Source organism: Sebastes umbrosus, chromosome 14, assembly GCF_015220745.1.
Source record: "Sebastes umbrosus isolate fSebUmb1 chromosome 14, fSebUmb1.pri, whole genome shotgun sequence".
In the NCBI taxonomy this organism is placed as follows: Eukaryota; Metazoa; Chordata; class Actinopteri; order Perciformes; family Sebastidae; genus Sebastes; species Sebastes umbrosus.
In genome coordinates, this window is record NC_051282.1 from 12,073,912 (window position 1) to 12,095,858 (window position 21,947).

The 21,947-nt window shown below is 45.4% G+C and overlaps 1 protein-coding gene across 6 annotated transcripts in view; it reads right to left on the bottom strand.

Annotated features, from left to right (window-relative positions):
* Positions 1–21,947, bottom strand: part of bptf (bromodomain PHD finger transcription factor) — a 32,768-nt gene that overhangs the window by 2,661 nt on the left and 8,160 nt on the right. For 2 of the 6 annotated variants that reach the window (XM_037791689.1, XM_037791692.1), the window contains exons 4-31: positions 21,093–21,278; positions 20,690–20,872; positions 18,208–18,402; positions 18,008–18,093; positions 16,459–16,811; positions 16,090–16,221; positions 15,774–15,903; positions 15,291–15,426; positions 14,911–15,198; positions 13,275–14,808; positions 12,137–12,261; positions 11,811–11,939; positions 10,842–10,995; positions 10,605–10,728; positions 10,217–10,487; positions 9,558–9,710; positions 8,426–8,559; positions 8,238–8,331; positions 7,920–8,137; positions 5,895–6,867; positions 4,333–5,795; positions 4,170–4,252; positions 2,752–2,977; positions 2,137–2,645; positions 1,887–2,063; positions 1,597–1,789; positions 734–818; positions 366–552 (exon numbers count right to left, since the gene is read on the bottom strand). In XM_037791689.1, coding sequence (XP_037647617.1) covers positions 366–552; positions 734–818; positions 1,597–1,789; positions 1,887–2,063; positions 2,137–2,645; positions 2,752–2,977; positions 4,170–4,252; positions 4,333–5,795; positions 5,895–6,867; positions 7,920–8,137; positions 8,238–8,331; positions 8,426–8,559; positions 9,558–9,710; positions 10,217–10,487; positions 10,605–10,728; positions 10,842–10,995; positions 11,811–11,939; positions 12,137–12,261; positions 13,275–14,808; positions 14,911–15,198; positions 15,291–15,426; positions 15,774–15,903; positions 16,090–16,221; positions 16,459–16,811; positions 18,008–18,093; positions 18,208–18,402; positions 20,690–20,872; positions 21,093–21,278 — 8,521 coding nt within the window. The remainder of the gene's footprint in view (positions 1–365; positions 553–733; positions 819–1,596; positions 1,790–1,886; positions 2,064–2,136; positions 2,646–2,751; positions 2,978–4,169; positions 4,253–4,332; positions 5,796–5,894; positions 6,868–7,919; positions 8,138–8,237; positions 8,332–8,425; positions 8,560–9,557; positions 9,711–10,216; positions 10,488–10,604; positions 10,729–10,841; positions 10,996–11,810; positions 11,940–12,136; positions 12,262–13,274; positions 14,809–14,910; positions 15,199–15,290; positions 15,427–15,773; positions 15,904–16,089; positions 16,222–16,458; positions 16,812–18,007; positions 18,094–18,207; positions 18,403–20,689; positions 20,873–21,092; positions 21,279–21,947) is intronic. The other 4 variants (XM_037791691.1, XM_037791690.1, XM_037791694.1 and 1 more) reach the window with 4 other exon arrangements.

Consider the following 21,947-nt stretch of genomic DNA (forward strand, 5'->3'; position numbering starts at 1 on the left):
GGAAGAAAAGAAGAAAAATGGGATGGCATAAATCAAAAAGGCATGCAGCAAAAGGTGAACAGACACAAATGCGAGATGATACAGATGTAAAACGGCGCTAAGTTCTGTTAATACATCGGACGTGATGTCTTAACGTTTGTCAGCTCTGTCGGTTTTAGTACGGCCAAGCAGCGGTGACAGTTTAAAGCCAACTCTAGTCTACGAGGAAAGCACATTCTACTGCAAAGTACTACACATGCCAGTGGTGTAAACAAAAGTGAATGATAGGCATGAACGCATAACCGCTTTACAAACATGAGCATGGAAAAGGAGAGAGAGACAGGAGAACCTGGAGAGTGTTCAGCAGTGGGAGCGCCCGACCTTACCTGCTCGCTTTGAAACCTTTAAGCTTCTGTACAAAAAAGGCTTCGAGCACCTCGGCACACTGAAAGAACGGCGTGTCGTTGGGGTTGTAGTAGCGACAGTTGTCGAAGATTTTGGTCACGTCGGCCACGAACTCCGTGAGCTTCTGGTAATGTCGCTTTTGCAAACGGGTTTCCATTGTGGAAAAGTCTACAAGGGACAGAGAGATGTGTGATTTTCCTTTAAATAGAATGCACAAAACATTTCCTACATTACAAAATAGCATGAAATAAACAGCATGGAGCAGCTTAGCTTAGGGGAAAAAGTGTGTCAGACATTGGGACGTTTTCCAGGGTTGAAGAAAAGCCAGTCTGCTATGATTTGTTCTTACCCATTGGTTCCTTGATGACACGATAATAATCAGGTGCGTCGTGGGGATCCACTGGTTCAAGGAAAGGCCATGCCATTTTGTGAGACTGTTGACATATCGGGAAATGATTACTGTGAGCTTTCTCAGTCAATATAGCATGACTACATTTATCATCAACACTGACTGGACATTTACATAAAAAGTGGCGAATTACCCCTTTAACTGCTTCTTGTTTTTCAGCCTACTTGTAAAGGACTTTTTATTTAGCTTTTAGTTCATATTTAATGTTATAAATTAGGGCTGTGATTAAATTAAATATTTAATTGTGATTAATCGCAAATTAATCACACATTTGTTATCTGTTCAAAATGTACCTTAAAGGGAGATTTGTCAACTGTTTAATACTCTTATCAACATGGGAGTGGACAAATCTGCTTGCTCTATGCAAATGTATGACATATTTATTACTGGAAATCAATTAACACAAAACAATGACAAATACTGTCCAGAAACCCTCACAGGTACTGCATTTAGTATCAAAAATATGCTCAAATCATAACATGGCAAACTGCAGTCCAACAGGCAACAACAGCTGTCAGTGTGTCAGTGTGCTGATTTGACTATGACTTGCCCCTAACTGCATGTGATTATCATAAAGTGGGCATGTCTGTAAAGGGGAGACTCGTGGGTACCCATAGAACCCATTTTCATTCACATATCTGAGGTCAGAGGTCTTTAAAACCTGCTACAACTTAGAAATCACAAATTGCGTTAATGCGTTAAAAAAATGACAACGTTGACGCGTTATTATCGCGTTAACTTTGACAGCCCTAGTTATTCGTATTTTATTAGTAAAGATAGTCCCACAAACATAGGTACCATACCTGTAACGAGCGTAATATTCTTTTCAACCCCTCATAGTCTTTGTCGGTGAGCGGCGTGAGGACTGTCATGGCGTCTTCCGTCGACTGACACTGCGGGCAGACGTACACGTCGATTTGATTGGCCTCGCTCTGCAGGATGCCCACGCAGCGCCCGTGGTACCAGTTCTGGCAGCGGTCGCACCCTATATAAAACCTGAGGGCGAAAATCGGATACATTGTGATTAGCGTATCAATGAAAATGTTCCATAATGCATGCTGCTGATGATGATGTCATTTATGAGGAGCCGTACTGTGATTCGTCGTATGGCGTCCGGCAGATGCAGTACAGCTCCTCGTTGCTTGCTCCCTCCTGACCGCGTTTACAGTCGTTGCACACAAAGTCCTCCAGCTTCTTGGCCTCTTTCTCCGTGATGCCGACGCACGCGCCGTGGAACCAGTTGGAGCACAGGTCGCACCCGATGTAAAACCTGACAGAAAAAGGTCGTTAATTTTGGTCTCATAATGTAATCACAACAGTTGAGGTTTTCCCAGAGAGCTTACTTTGACTCGTCGTACGCCGTTTTGCAGACACAGTACAATTTGGTGTCCTTCTTGTGATCCTTCGAGGCAGAAGAGAGCTTCTTCTTCTTCTTGTGTTTCGACGAGCTGGGATCTACGTCCTTTTCTGGGTCCCCGTCTTTGTCCTTGTCTCTGTCCCGATGTCTGTCCCGCTCTCGGTCTCGCTCCTTCTCTCGATCCCCGTCTTTGTCTTTATCCCTGTCTTTGCACCTGTCGCGGTCCTTATCCCTGTCCCGCTTCTTGTCCTTGTCGTGATGCCTGTCCCTGTCTTTGTGTCTGTCTTTGTCTCTCTCCTCCTCCCTCTTGCGTTTATGGGACGAGGACGGCGAGGTCGCCGTGTGGGTGCTGTGAGTGGAATGTGTGGAGTGAGAGGGAAGGGAGGAGTGAGAGGAAGATGCTGCCTTCACCGTCGCTGCAGCGGCCTGGGCGATAGCAGCTCTGGCTTTCTCCTTTTCTTTCTGTAGCCTGGCAATGTCCCGCCTCAGCTCCTCCTGAGAAGGAGACAAGACATGCAGCATTTATTTTTTTTGTTTATGTATAGCGTATATACTATACTCCATACAAATCCATCATGACGAAGGCAGACTGTGTGCTAACCTGTACTTGCAGCTGCAGCTCTTTGTCCAGCAGGGCCCTCTTCTTCAGGATCTCCGCCTTCAGCTGCTCCTTGTGCTTGTACAGCAGCGCCGTCAGCTTGGTGGCGTTCTGTTTGGAGCGTTTCTGCTCCACCACCTCCTCCTTCTTTCTCTTCTTGGCTGCCTGCTTCTCGTCCTTCTCAATCTTGTCGAGGATGAACTTCATCACCTGGTTGCACACAATCATTCTGAAAACAAGAGGACAGCAAAGCGCTGGAGTCATTGTTGTTTGGTTATGGGAAAGACATTTGGTAAACATTATACCAGGATATATGGACAATAAGACTGGAGGGAAAGGCAGTGAATAAAATGAAAATACTACTGTCACCGCTGGGCTCCAGAGTGTGACCATTTTGGTCATACGTTGCCAAAAATCTGTCGAGTGTGACTAAATATTTTCATTTGGTAGGTCTGTCTCTGTGGGTGTGCGTGGGTCTCCTCCTCGAGCGACATCACAACCATAAAACATTCCGCTAATTAAAAATGAAGAGAACTACTGATTGTTTTTTCATCGAGAAAAAACACCTATCCACGGCCATGAACGGCCCAGCCAAGACCAGCATCATCATGGAGCCTGAACACAGTGCCGGATTCATTTCACAAGTGGGGAGAGCCAAAAGTGTGAGTGTGTGTAACACTGTATATTTAATAACATAAGACTAGTTTACCGCTAATTTCGGTACCGTAGGTAGACTGTTAAACTCATTATCGACGCGTCCAGGGGACCCACCCTATTTTTCCCTGATAATCTTACACGGTGAGATTGGTGAGAACAACAAATCCGTGTTGAAATCAGCAGGAGAGCTAGTTAACGGGAGGTGCCATAGATTTACATTATGATGCTTTCAGGCCCTATTCAGTAAAAAGTATTGTTATTGGGCGGAGGTCAATTCTAACGTTATCTTGATGTGTTCAAATGTAGTGTAGTTTTTAGCAAGAAACTTGAATAAATCCAGTTGTTTGAAGGAGATGTTTTCACAGCAATATAAAATAGATAATAGAGACGGAAATATGACCTGTTTAACTTCCTAAGAAAAAACAGTATGCAGACGATAATAAAGGAGTGGATGTTGGAAGTTCATGGGCCGTGGTATTGAATTGGTATCAAGAACTATGGAATTTCTCTGGTATTGGTATTGACTACTAAATGTTCCTAGTGTAGGCCTATGGGAACTGACAAAACGGTTAAAATGTATTATTAAAGCATCGAAAAGAGCGGTGAAAAATTTTGAGTGCACCTAAATGATGTGCTGGTGCACCGAAAAAGTTAAACGCACCAGTGCAACCAATGTAAAAAGTTAGCCTGGAGCATCTGCATCAACAGGAAATATTAGCATTTGTCATAAAGTTCCTTATTTCTGTGATTATTAAGCCCCAAACCTCTGGTTCTCCTCCCGCTCAGCTGCAGCCAAGGTCTTCCTCTGTTTCAGCTGTTCCGCTGCAGCGTTCTGCTTCACCGCCACCTGACAACAAAAACACTTTCTGTTAATATTACAAGTTTCTAAATAATGGAAGGAATGAATCTGTTCTTTTTGAGTCACACCTGTTTTTGGATGCCATCCCCGGGGCTAACGACCTGCAGACTCTGCTCCTTCTGTTCCCTTTTAGCCTCGTGGTGTTTCTTTTTCTTTGGTTTTTGTTGTTGTTGTTGTTGCTGCTGTTGTTGTTGCTGTTGTTGTTGCTGTTGTTGTTGTTGTTGCTGCTGTTGTTGTTGCTGTTGCTGCTGCTGTTGTTGTTGCTGCTGCTGCTGCATCCTTTGGAGCTGCTCCTGGACGCTCGCTGGTGCCTGTATGGTCACCATGTTCTGGATCTGGTGGGCCTGAATTTGCCCCCCCGTCTGCTGGATCTGGATGGGCAGCTGCAGTTTGATCTGCTGGGGAACCGTGCCGCCCTGCTGCTGCGCCTGCGCCTGGATCTGGGCTTGGATCTGGGCCGCGACGTGGGGCGGCAGAGCCGAGAGTAGCTGGACGGGCTGCTGGAGGCCCGGAACGGTGATGAGCTGATGCCTGATTGGAGACTGGACCTGGAGCTGAGGCTGCGCTTGCACTTGAGTTTGGTTCTGAGGCTGGAACTGGACTTGGAGCTTAGCTTGGACTTGGGGCTGGGCTTGGACCTGAAGCTGCTGCTGGACCTGGGTCTGCTGTGGTGACTGAACTTGAAACTGGGGCTGGGTTTGGACCTGGGGTTGCTGCAGTGCCTGAGGTTGCGGGTGAACCTGGCTCTGCTGCTGGAACTGGACCTGAACCTGGGGATGGAGTTGGGTTTGGATCTGGGGCTGTAGCTGTAGCTGAGTTTGGGCCTGAGACTGAACCTGAACCTGGGGTTGAGATTGGACCTGAGGCTGCTGGTGAGCCTGGGGTTGGGGTTGAGCCTGCGTTTGAAATGAGGCATGTACCTGCGGGAGGTACTGAGGCTGGACCCTTGATGGGAGCTGGGCCTGGACCTGGACCTGGGGCAAGGTTTGGTTTTGGGACTGAAACTGCACCTGAGGTTGGTTTTGAGCAACGGGCTGTACTTGGGTTTGGGGCGGTTGCTGAGTTTGTGGCTGAAACTGAACTCGGACCTGGGGGTGGTTCTGGACTTGTGCTTGGGCCTGAATGTGTGGCATTTGTTGGACTTGGCCAAAGGGCTGGACTTGAATCTGCGTGCGGATCTGGGCTGGACGCTGAGCTTGAAGTTGAGCGTGGGTTTGGGGCTGGAGCTGAGGCAGCGTGGGTCTGACAGAGGTAACAACAGAAGAGACCGGTAATCCCATATGAACCTGCACCGCCGAGACTGGGATTTGAGACACCTGCTGCATGGATACGAGGGTAGGGTGCTGCACGTGTCCTTGAGCTTGAGACGCTTGAGGCAGAGGGGTGATGGGTGATGAATGTGTGGAAACTGATGCAGAGGCGGGCGTCTGAGCGGGACCAGCAGCCTGCTGAGCTGGCTGAGCGGGAGTCTGAGCTTGAGATGAGGACGAAGTCCAGACCTGGGGCTGAGCTGCCCTCTGCTCCATCAGAGCTACAACAGCACGGAGAAGTAAAGACAAGCAATGCATTAAAAAAACAAGTCAACCATCATATAGACAAAAACAGGATGCTGTTGATGTAGGTTCTTTACCTGGCACTGAAGGTGTTGTAAAGGTGGCTGTGACCGGCGTGACAACAGCATTGGCCACAGCGGCGTGAAGGGGAACTGTGGGAGCTGCGACCTGGATGTGGGTTAGAGCTTTAGCTGTGGACGGGACAGCAATGTGGGTGGACACGACGGCTATGACGGGAGCAGAGACAGGAGCAAGAGCAGGGGTCGGGACTTGGACAGGCGAGGGAAGAGAGGCAGTGGTGGGCATTTGGGGCGAGTAAGTGGCGGCTGCTGTGGCAGCGACCTGGGCGGTGGTCTTGACTGAGACGGGGGTTAAAGCAGGGGCGGGGCTGAAGGCGTGTGTCTGGATCTGGGCTTGAGGTGCAACTTGCCCCGGGACGGGGAGCGACATTGCAGGTTGGGTTTGCGTAGGGAATGAGGCTGAGGAGAAGACTTGTGTCTGAGACATAGCCGGGCCTGCATTCTGTGCTGGGGAAGGCACAGATCTCGCCACTTGGGGTTGTGCGGGGACAGAGGCTGGCGTGGAGGATAAAACCTGCGTCGAGGCCTGGGCTGCGACGTGTGGCAGGGCGGGCACGGGAGTGGATATTTGAGATTGTGCGGGGACTGATAACGGGGTAGAGGCTGCAACTTGGGTTTGCATGGGGACCGTGGGCGCCAAACCTGGCATTTGCATCGGGATGGGTACAGGGGCAGCCATTCGGGTTTGGGCTAGGGCCGAGGGAGTCGTCTGGACTTGTGCGGGAATTCTGGCTTGAGTTGGAGTTGACATTTGGGTTTGAGGGATCTGAGTGGGTGCTAAAGTCGGAGCTGATGAGGATGGGGGTATGGGGGTGAAGAGGAAGCGCTGGACCTGGCCGTTGGGCATGGCCGCCTGCATTAGCTGCTGACCAGGAACAGGGATGACTGTTACACCTTGTGGGATGATTTGCAGCTGGCCCTGGGTCTGGCCCTGACCCTGGATCACCACTGTCAGACCTGGGTTTCCACCCTGCAGAGTTGTAGACAAAAGAAAGTTTGCCTTCAGCTAACAGTGATATAACTCTCTCTTTATACAACACAATTTAAAACACAGTTATGAGGTACTTTACAGGAGCAAATACACATTTTAACCCTCTGAGAGCTACAATAGAACCGTTTTTGTCTTTTTTTAGGGGGTACAGGGGGTCTTCAGGGGGAGATAGCAGGTCAACAGTAGATGTCACATAGAAGTGGTGTACATCATCAGACAGCTGGGAACCTGAAGATTAATTTGAGATGCAGTTGTTCTAGTCATAAAGAAACATAACATCAGAAATAAACATGAATTAATTTAAATAAATTGTAAAAGTGTATAAGTGCTTATAACATTATGATGGAAGTATATGATGGCCATTTCCATGCTCTATTATGTCTCATAAATTGTTGCAGCAATTTTTAGGTTGATACCATTTGTTACACAGATTTGGATATGTGAAATGTCTCCTATGGGGAATAACATCATCACACATGAATACAATTGGGCTAATTGGATCCACAAGAGTCTCAGCTTTACAGTCATACCAATTTATACGTACAATTTATGCAATTCCAAGACAAACATCATTTTTAGAATAGGCAAAAGTAACACTGCATTCAAAGAAACTGCATGGTTTTTGCCCAAACTGCATGTGATTATCATAAAGTCGGCATTTCTGTAAAGGGGAGACTCGTGGGTACCCATAGCACCCATTTTCATTCACATATCTTGAGGTCGGCGATCAAGGGACCCCATTGAAAATGGCAATGCCAGTTTTTCCTTGCCAAAATCATAGCATAAGTTTGGAGCGTTATTTAACCTCCTTCCCGACAAGCTTGTACGACATGGTTGTTACCAAAGGATTCCTTATGTTTTCTAGCTTCATACGATATCTTCACTCTAGCTCTAAAACTGAACCTGCTACAGCCTCTGAAAGACAGTAAAGTCGGTCGAGATCATGGGTCTCAGGGGGTTAAAGACTTTCACGGCAGGAGATTTTTTGGAAAAGACAATAGAAAAGACAATAGAAAAAAATGTGCCCTCACCTGAGCCCCCTGTGTTAGCTGCATGAGCTGTGCCATAGTGAGTTTAACTTGACCCTGCTGTGGTCTGTTGGCCTGGGAGGGAGCTGCTGGTGCCTGCCCAGGTGGTGCTGTAGTGGCTGCATGAGGTGACGGTGCAGGACCTGCTGCTCTCTGAGCTGCAGTCGTCTGCACGGGTGTAGAACCAGGACCCGTCTGTGTCACGGTCGGCTGTGGTTGGCCTGGAGGGGATGAGGAGGGAATGTTTTATTTTTATTTGTAAGCCACAAAAAGGCTGAAGACATTCATTTGCGAATAGAAATGATCAGTTAGACAGAACACCTTGTTGAGCCAACGCTGGACTTCTGACCGCTGCTGTGCCCGCAGACGGGCTCATCGTCGTGACAGGCTGCGTTTGGCCTCCTGCTGTGACGGCCTAGATCCAAAAAGCCAAAAAGTAAAATCATCAATGATTGTGCTCCCTAGCTTCAGGTAAAATCTGAAAAAGGACAAGGTAAAAGAAAAAAGACCTGTTGCTGGGTAGTTGAGGAGGTGGTGGCTCTGAGGTTGATGTTGCCAGTCGTAGGATGTAGTGTGCTGTATGTCCTAAGGTTCGCGGGGGGCCCAGAGGGGAAAATGCCCAGGACTTTCTGTTGGACTACGCCTGTTGATAAGCACGATTACGTAAGGAGAGAAGCGAATATGCATTGGGTACATACAGTGGTACAGGTCAAGCAAAGAGACGAAACTCTGGGGCTGTTTTGACAACAGCGTTGCCGCCATTTTGGACTGAAAACGCCAATGAGTATGGCCATGGATGTATAAAGAGATGTCTGTAAATCAGAGGACAATTTTTTTCCGAGGTAAATCAACTTCCCAGTACGAACACTTAAATAACCCTCATTTAAACCGTTATATGCTGTAAAGCCTACTATGATGGATGTATTAACGTCTTTGTTCCCAAACAACCGGCTATCGGCCAGTAGCTAGTGGAGCTAGTAGCACGACATAAATAGAATTTAATGTAGTTGTAGGTTATTTACTAACACGCAGGGCAAAAGCACAACACACATCCATTTTGGATTTCCTTGACATGAAAAAGTCTGAGATTGCTCTCAAAATCTGTGTGCTGGATTTTTCTAACTTCCATTTAAAAGTTAAAGGTTAAAAAAGTTGATTAAATAAATAAGTAAATAAATAGTATGTATATTTATTATATTTTAATTGTTCAACACAGGATATTTTCTATTATCATTAAAATTATGACAATAGAATAGAAATAATTTAGTTTCACTTTTGTACGGCACTTTTTAGGTGGACGTTTTACTGGCGTCCAGTAGTCGCTTTCAATCCAAAATGGTGGAAGTGTAGCTCTGCTGCAGGGCGCTGATGTTGCAATGGAACGAACAATTGACTTTCACTTTTTTTGGATCAAGGATGTACAGAAGCAGCGTTTATACACAACTCAGAAAGAAGCTCAGACAAAAAACTGCAATCAAACTAATGGTCATAGAAGCTCTTCCATCTAAAGTAAAAAAAAAAAAAGAAACACTGGTGGCATCATCCATGCTCAGTGCCAACAGACACATGACACTCTTCCATCCATTTTGGCAGGTGTAAAAGCACAAACCGGAGGAAATGGATGACACTCTTGCTCCCTACCTCCTTGAACGGTGGGCATGTTGAGCGCGACAATCTTGCTGTTAGCGGGGAGCGGGAGTTTGGCGGTGAGGACCTGGCCAGCAGCCACAGTCACTGGGCTGCCAGCGATCTTGAAGGTTTGCTCCGAGGTGGCGACCGCCGAGCCACTGGAGGCTGCAAGACACACCATGCCACCTGCGGTCACGCAAAGCCACAAGGGCCGCCACGACAGCCAGTCTACGGCTGTGGTGTCCACTGGAAGCTTTGAGTCAACGAAGGGGCTGCTATTTTTCGAAATTTGGGATCATTCTTTGCCGTGTGTTTAAGTTATGATGATACACAGGCTCTCCTGTACCCCTTTAAAGGACACAAATTGAAAATCCAGTTTTAACAGGACTGAAAGTGGACACCACGAGCCACAAAGTCATTACGGCAAGCCAATCACATTTACCAATGTGGAAAACTGACACACAAAAAGAACAGTTGTGGAAAAGTCATGCCGATGATTGACTTCTTACAAACTGTCAAACAGCGATAAAAAAAATGGAAACATGAAAAACCAAAAATATCTTTTGACAAAGTGGTTTGTCTGCCTGCCTCTTACAGATGATGGATGAGAAGGAGCACAACTCGACACCAGTCAGATCATTCTAATTATCCTCGTCTTCGATGCGGCTTACCTGAGGTGTTATTGGTCTGACCCTGCTTGACCCAGGAAGCAAAAGACTGATGGAAGTTTTTGTCTTGCTGGAAGGAAACTGGAGAGCCCAGTTTGGTGGCCAGGACCATCTTAGTTCCAGAAGTGACCTGACCAATCCTCTGGCCCATGGACGCTGTGGTACTGGGGGTGCTGGAGCCGCTGTTGGGAGTGCTGGGGGTGCTGGCTGAGGTGGTGGTGGTTGTTGTTGGAGTGGTGGCGGGTGTACCCGGTCTCTGCTGCTCCAGACGTTTCTGTAACAAAAATGTCAGAACATTTTAAGCATATAAAGAGTTTGTTGACCTCCCAGTGTAGTGCTACCTCAACACGGGCTTACTAAACCACCTGTGTGTGTGTCTGTGTGTTCCCACCTGCTGGGCAGCCAGTCTGGCCTGTTTCAGCTGATTCTCCAAATGGGCTTTGACGTCCTCTGCCGTCCTCAGACTACTGCCGGTCTTGGAGGAATCAATACCCTGGGACTTCTCCCTCTCCACTCTGTAATACCAAGGAAAGAAAAGGTGAATATCAGGTGAATCAGTGCCCTATCAGAATAATTCCCCAAAACAATACTGCTTGCAGCCACAGAGGCCAGAGGAGGCGTTTCTGACCTTTCAGCAAAAGCCCTGATCTCCCACAGCTCCAGGTCTTCTTCAGGCACCCAGTTCTCCACAGCTACAGGCCCGGTCAGCTTGGCTGGCTCGTGCTTCTTGGGCCTCAAGGCGCTTGAGCGCAGGCCTTTCCTCTGTGGAGTGGGGGTTTCTACTTATGGTAAAAGAGAAACAAACTTTATAGAGCTGTCAATCGATTCAAATATTTAATCACGATTAATCACACATTTTTTTTATCTGTTCAGAATGTACCTTAAAGGGAAATTTGTCAAGTATTTAATACTCTTATCAACATGTGAGTGGGCAAATATGCTGCTTTATGCAAATGTATGTATATATTTATTATTGGAAATCAATTAACACAAAACAATGACAAATATTGTTCAGAAACCCTCACAGGTACTGCATTTAGCATAAAAAATATGCTCAAATCATATCATGGCAAACTCAAGTCCAACAGGCAACAACAGCTGTCAGTGTGTCAGTGTGCTGACTTGACTATGACTTGCCCCAAACTGCATGTGATTATCATAAAGTGGGCAAGTCTGTAAGGGGGGGGGTCTTGGGTACCCATAGAACCCATTTTCATTCATATATCTTGAGGTCAGAGGTCAAGGCACCCCTTTGAAAAGGGCTATGCCATCTTTTCTTCTCCATAATTTAGCACAAGTTTGGAGCGTTATTTAGCCTCGTTAGCGACAAGCTAGTATGACATGGTTAAAATCAATGGATTCCTTAGGTTTTCTAGTTTCATATGATACCAGAGCCCACTGCAACCTAAAAATTGCAAGTTGCATTAATGCGTTAAAGAAATTAGTGGCGTTAAAACTAATTTGCGTTATTATCGTATTAACTTTGACAGCCATGTTAATTATACTTAGAAAAAGTTGCCAAAACTCTTGCAGCAACCAATCTTGGTCAATCTTCAATTTTCAAATTTCTCCATTGTTTCTGATGTTCAGCTTTTACCTTTGGGAGTGTCTCTGTTTCCGAGGGGACAGATGATCTTCCTGATGCAGTATTCTGAGCGGATGCCGTAAGGCCCCACGTCTCTTCGTTTTATGATCTCTGTTGTGATGATGTCCGTGTCCGTGGTTTCTGTGGCGAGAATAAAACATATTAGCGCAATCATTTAAAACGGCAACCATTAATAGTCACTCATCCAAGCATTGGAAGGTGGACACGTCAAGGCAGAAGCAGAAGAGATAACAGAAGAAGTTGCATGTTTGAACTAAAATAGAAACTAATGTAAGAAGGCTTCCTAAAAGACACACAGACACGCAGCATTTCCGCACCTTTCCGCGTTGTCCCTACAGCGGCGGAGGGCTTAACGGCCATGTCGTCCCACCTCAGGCAGGCCCACAGCAGCCTCAGCATCAGGCTGACCCCAGCCAGCGACCTCACAGTCTGGAGACGGTACCTGGATGAGACGCAGTCAGAAAAAAACACGAGCTAGTATTATTCCAACAACAGGAAGTATGTTTACCTTAGCCCTGTTTCCACCGCATTTTGACCTCAGGGACCAGAGTCTAAGTTAAGTTCCAGGCACATTTTTCGAGGCCTTTTTACCACCAAAAAGGACCTGATTGAGGGGTAGTACTTTCGGAAAGTACCAGACGTTTCGGGGTGGAGTTTGCAGGGATGACTGTCACCGATTGGTAATACACACACACAGCACTGCTGCTTTAACTGTACCGCTTCATTCATAAACAAGGAAGTACTCTTGTATCGATTTAGGACCATTTTAGGACAAGGGGAGAACATTTTTCATTGTTTGATAACACTGAAAGTAAAGCGGTAACGTTAGAAGAGAGAGACAGTGCGGCGGTGCTGTGAATAGTATTTCACAGCGGTTACATTCTAAAGCACAAATAATTAACCATCAAACACTCAACAGATGATTTACTGTGGAGACAGAGGCTCTCAGTTTCATTGTTTTCAAAATGTAACATTTATTTTTGTTCAACGGGATTTTTAGATGAAGCGGTTAGACACACTTAACTGCAGGCTGCAAAGTGTGTTCACCCCTGCGTCCAGCAGCAGGCCTCGTCAGGTCATGTTGCCTTTTCCTACGTTAGCGGACCAATTGGCCTAATCTTCTAAAGGGTCTTTAAATCCTTATGGAAACGGGTGGGCTGAAGGAACCTTTCAGTTCCTTGAAAAGTAGTCCCGGGACTAAAATAACCAGGGACTTCTTGGTGGAAACGGGGCTATACACACTTCAATTTACTGTATGTCTTGGTAACATAATGAGAAGTGATGTTGTCATTTGTTAGTGTCAAGCTAAAGCTGGCATATCTATAATAATATTGTTCAAAATAATAAAAATAATATTTTCAATTGGCTATTATAAATGTGTACTACAAATGCTAGTTCTAAATGTATTTTTTAAGTATCCAAAATCATGTAAAAAGATCTAAATGTGTTACCAACCTCCACGTGATTCCAAAAGTAGGTCGAGGCGAAGGGTAGGGCCATATATCCAGGGCGGGCTTGGCGTTGTAGTTGAATATGGGCACCTCTCTGATGCCTGCTCTCCTCGCCATTCTCTTCAGGTCGTCGTTTGGCAGGATGAAGATGCTCTTCTTGCTGCTCTTGGTGACAAACTTGCGGTAGGACGGCAGGGCCGTCCCCGAGCGTGCCTTCTTAGATCTGGAGAATCTAAGGAGGCTGATCCGGTCTTTGGTGGAATATTCTTTACTAATCGTCATGGAGCTGGTTGAAGGGCCCGTCTTGACGTCGGCGACTGGAAGTTTAGTCTTCTGAGGGACGACTGCCCTGGAGCTGGGCTGGGTGGTGGTGACAGAGGAGACGGCGCTACTTGCTGCTTGAGAGATCACGTCGGACTTACTGGACAGGTCAGTGGTCGGGGCTTTTTGAGACTCTGTGGTGGCGGCGGTGGTCTTCAAACCTTCGCTACTACTGTTAGTGTCGATGCTATTACTAGTAGGGCTTGAGGATGGAAGCTTAGCAGGTACTGTCCCCTCACTGTCCATCGCCACATCCACACTCTTATTCAGAGAGTCTCCTTTCTCTGCCACATGGTTCTCTAATTTCGGGACTTTCAGGGGAGGTGGGTGACATATGTCCGACACGTCATTCTGCGAGAGGTTTCCATTCATCAGAGACTTGACAGGCTCTTTCTGAGGCTCTTTAATATCCTCTTGGACTTGACTGGCTGGGTCTGAGTTGACGTTTGGGTCAGCAGGGGCCCCAGTTTTCCCATTCACCTGCACCTTACTTTGCTCTGCCTCCATGCTCTGTTCGCTGCCTTGCTCCATTTCCTCGTAACCACGTTTCTTAGCATTCTCTCCCACTCGAGCCACCTCTGGCTTGTGTGTTTTCTCTTTGCTTTCTATTGCATCTGATATACAATTGTTTTTACTGATGAGCTCAGTGCTTGATAGAGGTCCTCCATTCACTTCTTTGTGAGCTAAGGCCTCCCCACAGTTCCCCTGCACGGCGTTTACCTCTGTCTGTTTGCTGTGGTTGGGTGCTGTGGTTTCTGATTTGACGTCCACGTCCGTCTTTATCTGCTCCTGCTCAAAGTTGAGCTTTTTAACTATGTGGTCTTTCACTTGAACGCCCTCATCCTTCTCTTTTTTTACACAAGGGGTCACTACGGGCTGCTGTTTGCCTAACGTGGATCCTTCGGTCTTAACCGCGGAAGCGGACTTTGTGGCGATCATTTTGGACAACAGCGTCGCCTGTTTCAATCGCTCTAGCCTCTGCTTCTCCTCCAAGGTGAACTGTTTTACCCGCCGCTCCAAAAGCCCATCCAGTTTGGAGGGCTTTACTTTCTTCTTATAAGCTGTCCGCAGCTGGAAGCCCTCGCTTACATTCACAACGTCGTAGTAGATCTTCGATGCAGTGGTCTCCTCATTCCTGGATTCTTCAACTTTCTGGATTGGTTCTTCCTCCACGGGCTGCACAGAAGGCGAGGAAGAGCCTTCGTTTTCAGCTTTATCTGTAATTAACAGTCACAGAGGTCAGTGGATGATGGAAACGTATATCCGCCCACAAATAAGCATCAAGGGAAATCCAAAAGATAAAAGGAAAAAACATTTACCTTTCTCGCCACTTGAAGCAGCAGTTTCGGAGCAGGGGTCAACCTCCATTTTTTCATCTTCTCCCTTCTCCTCTACAGTTTTTCCACGCTCCTCCTCTGTGGGGTTTTCATCCTCTTTTGAGGTCTGAGGTTTGCAGTCCTCCTCTGATGAAGTGCTCTCAGATGAGGCAGCGATGGTTGCTTGTTCTTTTTCCCCATCCGACGTGTTTTGAGTAGTCTGCTTCTCAGTTTCCATCAACGTTTTCGGCTTATTAGTGCAAGCTGCTGCTTTTTCCTTCCTCATTTTAGCTATTAAGACAGCGAAAATAAATCATAATATGAGCCAAAAGTGCCAACAGCAGGAGAATATATTGAGGAAATACTGCCAGTTTAGCCCTTACCCTCCAGGTCTTTGCGGTAGTTTACGTTTGTGTTCCCCGGTAGCTTTGGGACAAACCGCGGCACATGAGTCTTACTGACCCAGCTCCAGCCACCGTACCCCGTCACTCTGTACTCCTCCCCCTTCTGCTTCCACACCTTGATAGAAAAACACACAAGTGAGGCACAAAATAATGAAGCTTTCAAATGAAGAGCCACAATAATTTCAAAGAACATTTATAAAAATTCAAACTGAGAAACAATATCAATTGTAAAGCAGCCTTAAAGACATAATACAAATAGTTAAATAAAACTAATAACTAAATAGTTAGCTAAAGGTAATGTTGAAATGGCAATCTAAAAGTCATGGATAGTTAATGTGACAGGGCTGTGGGGTTATGTCTGCTGGTTGGGAATCACTGCTCTAGATCAGTAAGTATGATGTAAAACCTCCTCTGTGGCCACAGGAGGAGCTGGATGACAGATGAAAGACGCTGATGTTTTACCTGGTGCTTGATGGGGATGGTGTACTTCACCCAGGTGGCCTGTTGTAGCGTCTCCTCATCCTCTAGTTTTTTCTCTCGCTTTTTCACCTTCTCCTTATCCTCCCGCTCCATGGAGGTCATGCGATGTAACCTGAAGCAAGAAAGTAATATGACGGTATATATCGTCAAAACGATATAAAAATGTCTATTGTATGTTTTTGTACATTGTACATCACCAGCCCTAACTCAACTGGAGTAGTGGCGCAGATGATGAGTAGCTTGAGTCCTGTTAGTCTTATGGAAAGCAAGAAAGTGTGTGTAGCCAACAGTTGTTTACCTTGTGTGTCCAAGAGAATCTTTCCATACAGGCGCCATGACCACTGGTTTGATGGCACACTCCAGTATGGCCAAGGCCAAAGCAAATTCCCTGGCCTTGCTGCACATCTGCACTGCTTTGTTCCAGTTGGTCCTGGAAAAAACAGAGACAAACTGTATGAAACAATAGATAACACACAGCACAACTGCCTATTTCTTCCATAAAGCTTCATCATATTTCAAACTCTTACACCAATTTAAAATAGATCATCATATTTTGCAAGAATCAAATATTTTCGTATCTTTAAAAGGAATAGTTTTGGGAAATAAACTTTCGCTTAAACAGTGAATTTCCTTTAAGAGCTTCACATTAACTTGATCCTAGTTTTACCTGTGCGATGCCCAGTTAGGATGCATAAATGGTCCAGGGACATTGGTCTCCAGCTGGATGATGGTGAGACGCAGGGTGGAGACGGTCAAGCTCCGCGAACCGTAGATGGAGCCATTCCATTTGAACTCAGACGCGGTAGTCAGGCTGAACTTGTGGGAGAGGTGGCGTCTCTTGTCGTGGTCCTCGCGGTGCTGATGCTTGTTTAGGGCCAGGACGTTGGTGCTGTACTGGTTGTGGTAGACCCTGTATTTACCCTCCTGGCCCAGCTTGAACAAGTTGTTCAAATTCACGGTCAGGTCCCTTTTTAAGAAGCTGAGACGCGAAGACTCGCCATCAGAGCGTACGGGAGATGACTGAAACATGAGAGGGAACATTACATTCAGTTTAGTTTGTTCAGGATGTGCTCAACTTGTGGCTTTAAAGGGACAGTTTGGGTTTTTTGAAGTGGGGTTGTATGAGGTACTTATCTATAGTCAGTGTATTACCTACAGTAGATGGCGGTCGGCACGCCCCCAGCTTGGGGAGGCAGACAGGAGTCACCGTACAGAAGCAAAGAAATATATTGCTGTAGACGGGGCCAGCAGCAAAACATATTTTAGCCACCTAAAATATCAATGTCATGTTTAAGTGTATGCTATATTTAGAATATTTTCCCTGGTTTATGTTGCTGCGAGCCAGCTGTACAGTCTATGTTTCAGACGGGTGAACTGAAGCCGTTATCTATGCTCTTGCAAAACCAACCAGCCTCCATTGAAATTTTTTGAAATTTTACCTCCCTGAACACGGGGGTTGCTGGTCTACCACTGCCTCGATCGGTTAGTTTGTTTGTGTTATTGTGTGACTTTGGGGAATCTAAACTAAACGCAGTCATACAATAACACAAACAAACCAATCAATGTAGTGGTAGATCAGCGACCCCCTATGTTCTGCGAGGTAAAATTAAAAATACCTTTTTTTTCCTCAATGGAGTCTGGTGGCTTTGGCGAGAGCATAGATGCACACAACGGCTTCAGTTCCCCGTCGCAAAGGGCTGTCTGACGGTACGGTAAACCAGTGAAAATATTCTAAATATAGCGTATACTTAAACCGATATTGATATTATTAGGTGGGCCTTTCTTTTCGGTGGTTAAATACTTTTTGCTGCTGGCACCGTCTACAGCAGTACATTGCTTTGCTTCCGTGCGGTAACTCCTGTCTGCTTCTCCAAGCTGGGGGCGTGCCGACCATCATCTACTGTAGGTAATACACTGACTATGGATAAGTACCTCATACAACCCCACTTCAAAACACCCAAACTATCCCTTTAATACTAGAGATAGGAAAGATTCTGATAGATCATTTCATTAAGCATAGTCAATGCAGTGTTTATGATAACATAAGTAACTTTGCCTAAATACAATACAGGATTCTAGATGCTATGATGGACACAAGTTACTCACTTGTCTTTAATTTCAAACACATTTTTTAAAGGTTTTGTGAGAATTATAATAACTGTGGAATTAAACAACAGTTCTAGACTGCAGTTGTAAAAACCCTGCACACGCCTCACCTCTTTGCTGCCTCTGGGCGTTTGGTTATTCGATTCCTGACCAGCTGGTTTTTCTGTAGTGCTCTTGACCCTGTAGTTGTACTCGTCTGTCATTCAGAAAGCAGATTGATTAAAACAGAGACACAAAGACAATGTAGCACAACTGAATTGACTCCAGAATCTGTGTTTATCTACTTTTCAAGCACCACCAACATGATTACCTGTCCCATCCTGGCTGGTAAAAGAGGACCGGGAGGATGGATCAGCCAGGTCGGGCTGCTCCGGTTTCCTAAGGCCTGAAACCTGGGTGCTGCCTCCGCTCGACTCCGGTTGAGATGACTGCTGCTGCTGTGGCTGATCTTGGGAATCGCCAGGGTGCTTGTCTTCGCTGCTAGACTCGGCTTTCACATCCTCATCTGAAAATAAATGTTTGGAAAGACTGAGTACAGGCGTAAAAGCAAGTACTGAGGATGCAAGGAGTGAAACGCAATGACGTTAATTACAAGCAACGTGCTTTTAGCAAAGATGGCAGCTGTGTAAACAAATTAGAAACGGTACTGACAAAAACTCAACCTCTCAAAATGGGAAATTCTCAATACAGCTAGGCCAGACCTTGTTCAATCTAACACCATGTCTAAAGACAACAACAAACTGTTCAAGAAATAATCTTTAGCGGACCATTAAGTGCTTCATCAGTCCAGTTAGGCCTATAAAACCAAGCCCATCTTGGACAGGAAAGGCTACACAAATCCAAAAACAAGCTGTGCACTTGTTCCAAAGCCAAAATCAAGACCCCAGCTCTGCCTTTGAGTTGTTAGGGGAGAGAGTCCCGCATATATATGCAGCTCTTTGTTGACGAGGTAGCAGGTGGGGCTTCCAGGCAGAGAGTCTTTTGTCTGAGCAACAGGAGCCCACCCAAATGCCCATAAATTGGATTGAGAATAAGGAGCCGGTTGTGACAGACGTGGCGTGCTAGCTGCTGCCAGGGACGCCATCTAGCGCTGTGCCAAAAGCGTGCTTTTTCAAGACCGCGAGCGCAGGAGACGGCATATAAACACGAGACAAGAAATGAATGCACCAAAAATAAATGTAACATTGAGCTACCAAAGCAGCTTTAGTTTCATGCTTTAGAGAAGGTAAAGACAAATGAAACGAACGGCAGAAAAAGGCCCGCAACAGCTTTTACGGTCTCTCAGGAACAATTAAATGAAAGGAGAAAATATCTTCTCACGATGTAGTTAGATGATTACTGAAGATAATGAAGAGATGCAGTGAAAGGGAATCTGAAGTGAGACGTGAGTGTGAGAGCTACAACGTTTTGGTTGAGCTACTGAAAGTAAGGAGGACTTCATGGCCACAGAGTCTTTTGTCTGAAAGGTAATTTTTGTCTAGGTTAAAGCACAAAACACTCACAAAGTCCTCTTTCACAGTGCGTGCCATCCATGGATGTTAAAATTCAGCTGAAGAAACACAATTCTTGGGAATATGAAGCCATGTAAAACACAAATAAATAACCAGTCTAAATTCAAAGCACTGGAACACCTACAATCACTTCCATATGATGCCAGGTTTGCCGGGGATGGTGCACAGTGCATTAAAAGGTGCTATTGATAACATTCAGCCACTAGATGTCTCATTGTCTCTCCCCTGTTCCATTGCATTTACTTCACAACAAGTCGTTGCCAGGCTCTTACCGTCAATCTCAGCCATTCATCTGTTTTTTCCACACTAACTGACGACCCAGAGATATCACGTGATACCAACGTTGTTTTACTATTGGCTCACAAGCCTTGATAGAAGTGGGAACCAAACATCAGATATCTACCACAGAGATAAACAAAACATTAATTTTGGACTCGCCAAAATTTTTTAAATGATTGAATACTGGTACTTGAATCATCATCTTTTTTTCAGGAAAAGCCATGCTTTGATTCGGCACCTTTCTAAAAGCTCTGTTGATGTATTCTTTTTTTTTTTTTAAATATTCGTCTACATAAAAATGTTATCAATAAAACCTGTAATTACAGCCTCTTCCAAGGTCTTGGTGTTCGGTTTCACTATAATAGATCCACAAATAAACCTACGCCAAATCAAATACAAAACAAACTTTGAACCTCAAGTCCAATTAGAAAAAAAACAATGACAACAAATCTGTCATTCATTCAAAAAACTTTTAAGCCCTGTTTCCACCAAGAAGTTCCTGGTCATTTTAGACCCGGGACTTCTTTTCAAGGAATTAAAGGGTTCCTTTAGCCCTTTGTTGTCTGCAAACCCCACCCTGAAAGTTCTGGTACTTTCAGAAAGTACTACCCCCTGACCAGGGCCTTTTTAGCCTTAACTTAATTTAGACCCTAATCCCTGCGGTCGAAACACAATGAGTTCCTCAAAAGGTTCCTAGTTCGGAGGGAAGTTCCTGCGGTGGAAACAGGGCATTAGCTTTCTGTCCTGACTATAAAATGACAAATGTATAGAGACTGAATGGAATCAGTTTATCCTCCGCCTTACACCAAAAAAGGCAAATGAGCAAGGCGAAAAGGGCAGGGTATGGTTAGTGGCAACCAGCACAGACAAGCAGACAGATGAAGATGGATGTGCAGCCCGGCAGCAACAGGGTATGAAGTGGAGGAGTGAGTTGAATGGCTAGAGATGCTGCTGATAGCTGGACACCGTAGCGAACATGAGTCCATCTTTGACTCTGAGTACCTGTCCTTTCCTGCTTTGCCAATGGAGGGGACTCCCCACTCTCCAGGCTGCCAGAGGGAGCAGGTGGCGTTTCCTTGTTGGGTTCAAGGGACTCCGTTTTAGGCACGGCTGTGTCCTTGGTGGCCAAGCCGGGGTTAGGGTCAGACACGCAGTTCTCCTCTGCAGCTGGGGGAGCCGTGGCTGCTGTGGCATGACATACATACACAGGGCGAACAGCACCAGCAGAGACGTAATATTGTTTAGCAGAAAGTCTTGATGCTGCCGCAGAGACATCACTGACAGTTTACAACATAGGAACAGCACCAAGAAAACTACTGCTGTTACCAGTACTATTGGGTCTTCTGTTTAAAAGTTACTTTAGGAGAAATGGGAACTGGGCCCTGTATATAAAGTGGACTTTTACCTTGTGAACTAGCTTCTTCCTTGGCCTCCGTATCTTTGTGCTCTCCATTGCCGAGCTGCGATGTGAGCTCAGCAGGGTCCTCCGCCGTCTTAACGGAGCCCATTTCTGCTTCCTGCTTTGCTTCCTCTGCTCGCCTCTTGGTTTCCTGTGCCTCCCGCCTGACCTTTATGCGCTCCACGATCACACCTAAAAGCAAAAGGAAACATATACATTTTTTTCAAATAAAAAGGAAGCAATTACATATTCATGCATCCATGTAACATTTGAACAAATGTCACAAGTGAAAAGACAACATGAGAATGAATACATTATTTGGTTTCTAATTTAAATTAGCTGAACGTATAGCGTAAATACAGTACATACTAATAACTTATTGGGGCAAAAACAATAATTTTCCTCATTCCTTACATTTGCATATGAAGATCATTTGCTCCAATTAAAATAATTAGCGCTCCAACTAACAACTGTTTGTTGATTAATCTGCCAATTAATCTTTAATCCTTTGGTCTATAAAATGTAAAAACAATTTTTTTTAAATGGCTCTAATAATTTCCTAGAACCCAATGCAACGTCTTCAAATACCTTGTTTTACCATCAGTCCAAAACCCACAGATGTTCAGTTTACTATCACATAAATAAGCAGCAAATCACATTTGAGAAGCTTCAATTAAAAATCTTTTGGGTATTTTTAATTGAAAAATAACTGAAGTTATTATCAATAGTTGCCCTTACATTTTCTGTCTAATCGTTTAAGCTTTACAAACAATATTTAAAAGAAGCGTTCTAATCAGCAACTGGAGCATAATATTATAATATATATATATTATATAAAAATACAATATTCCAGTGATAAAT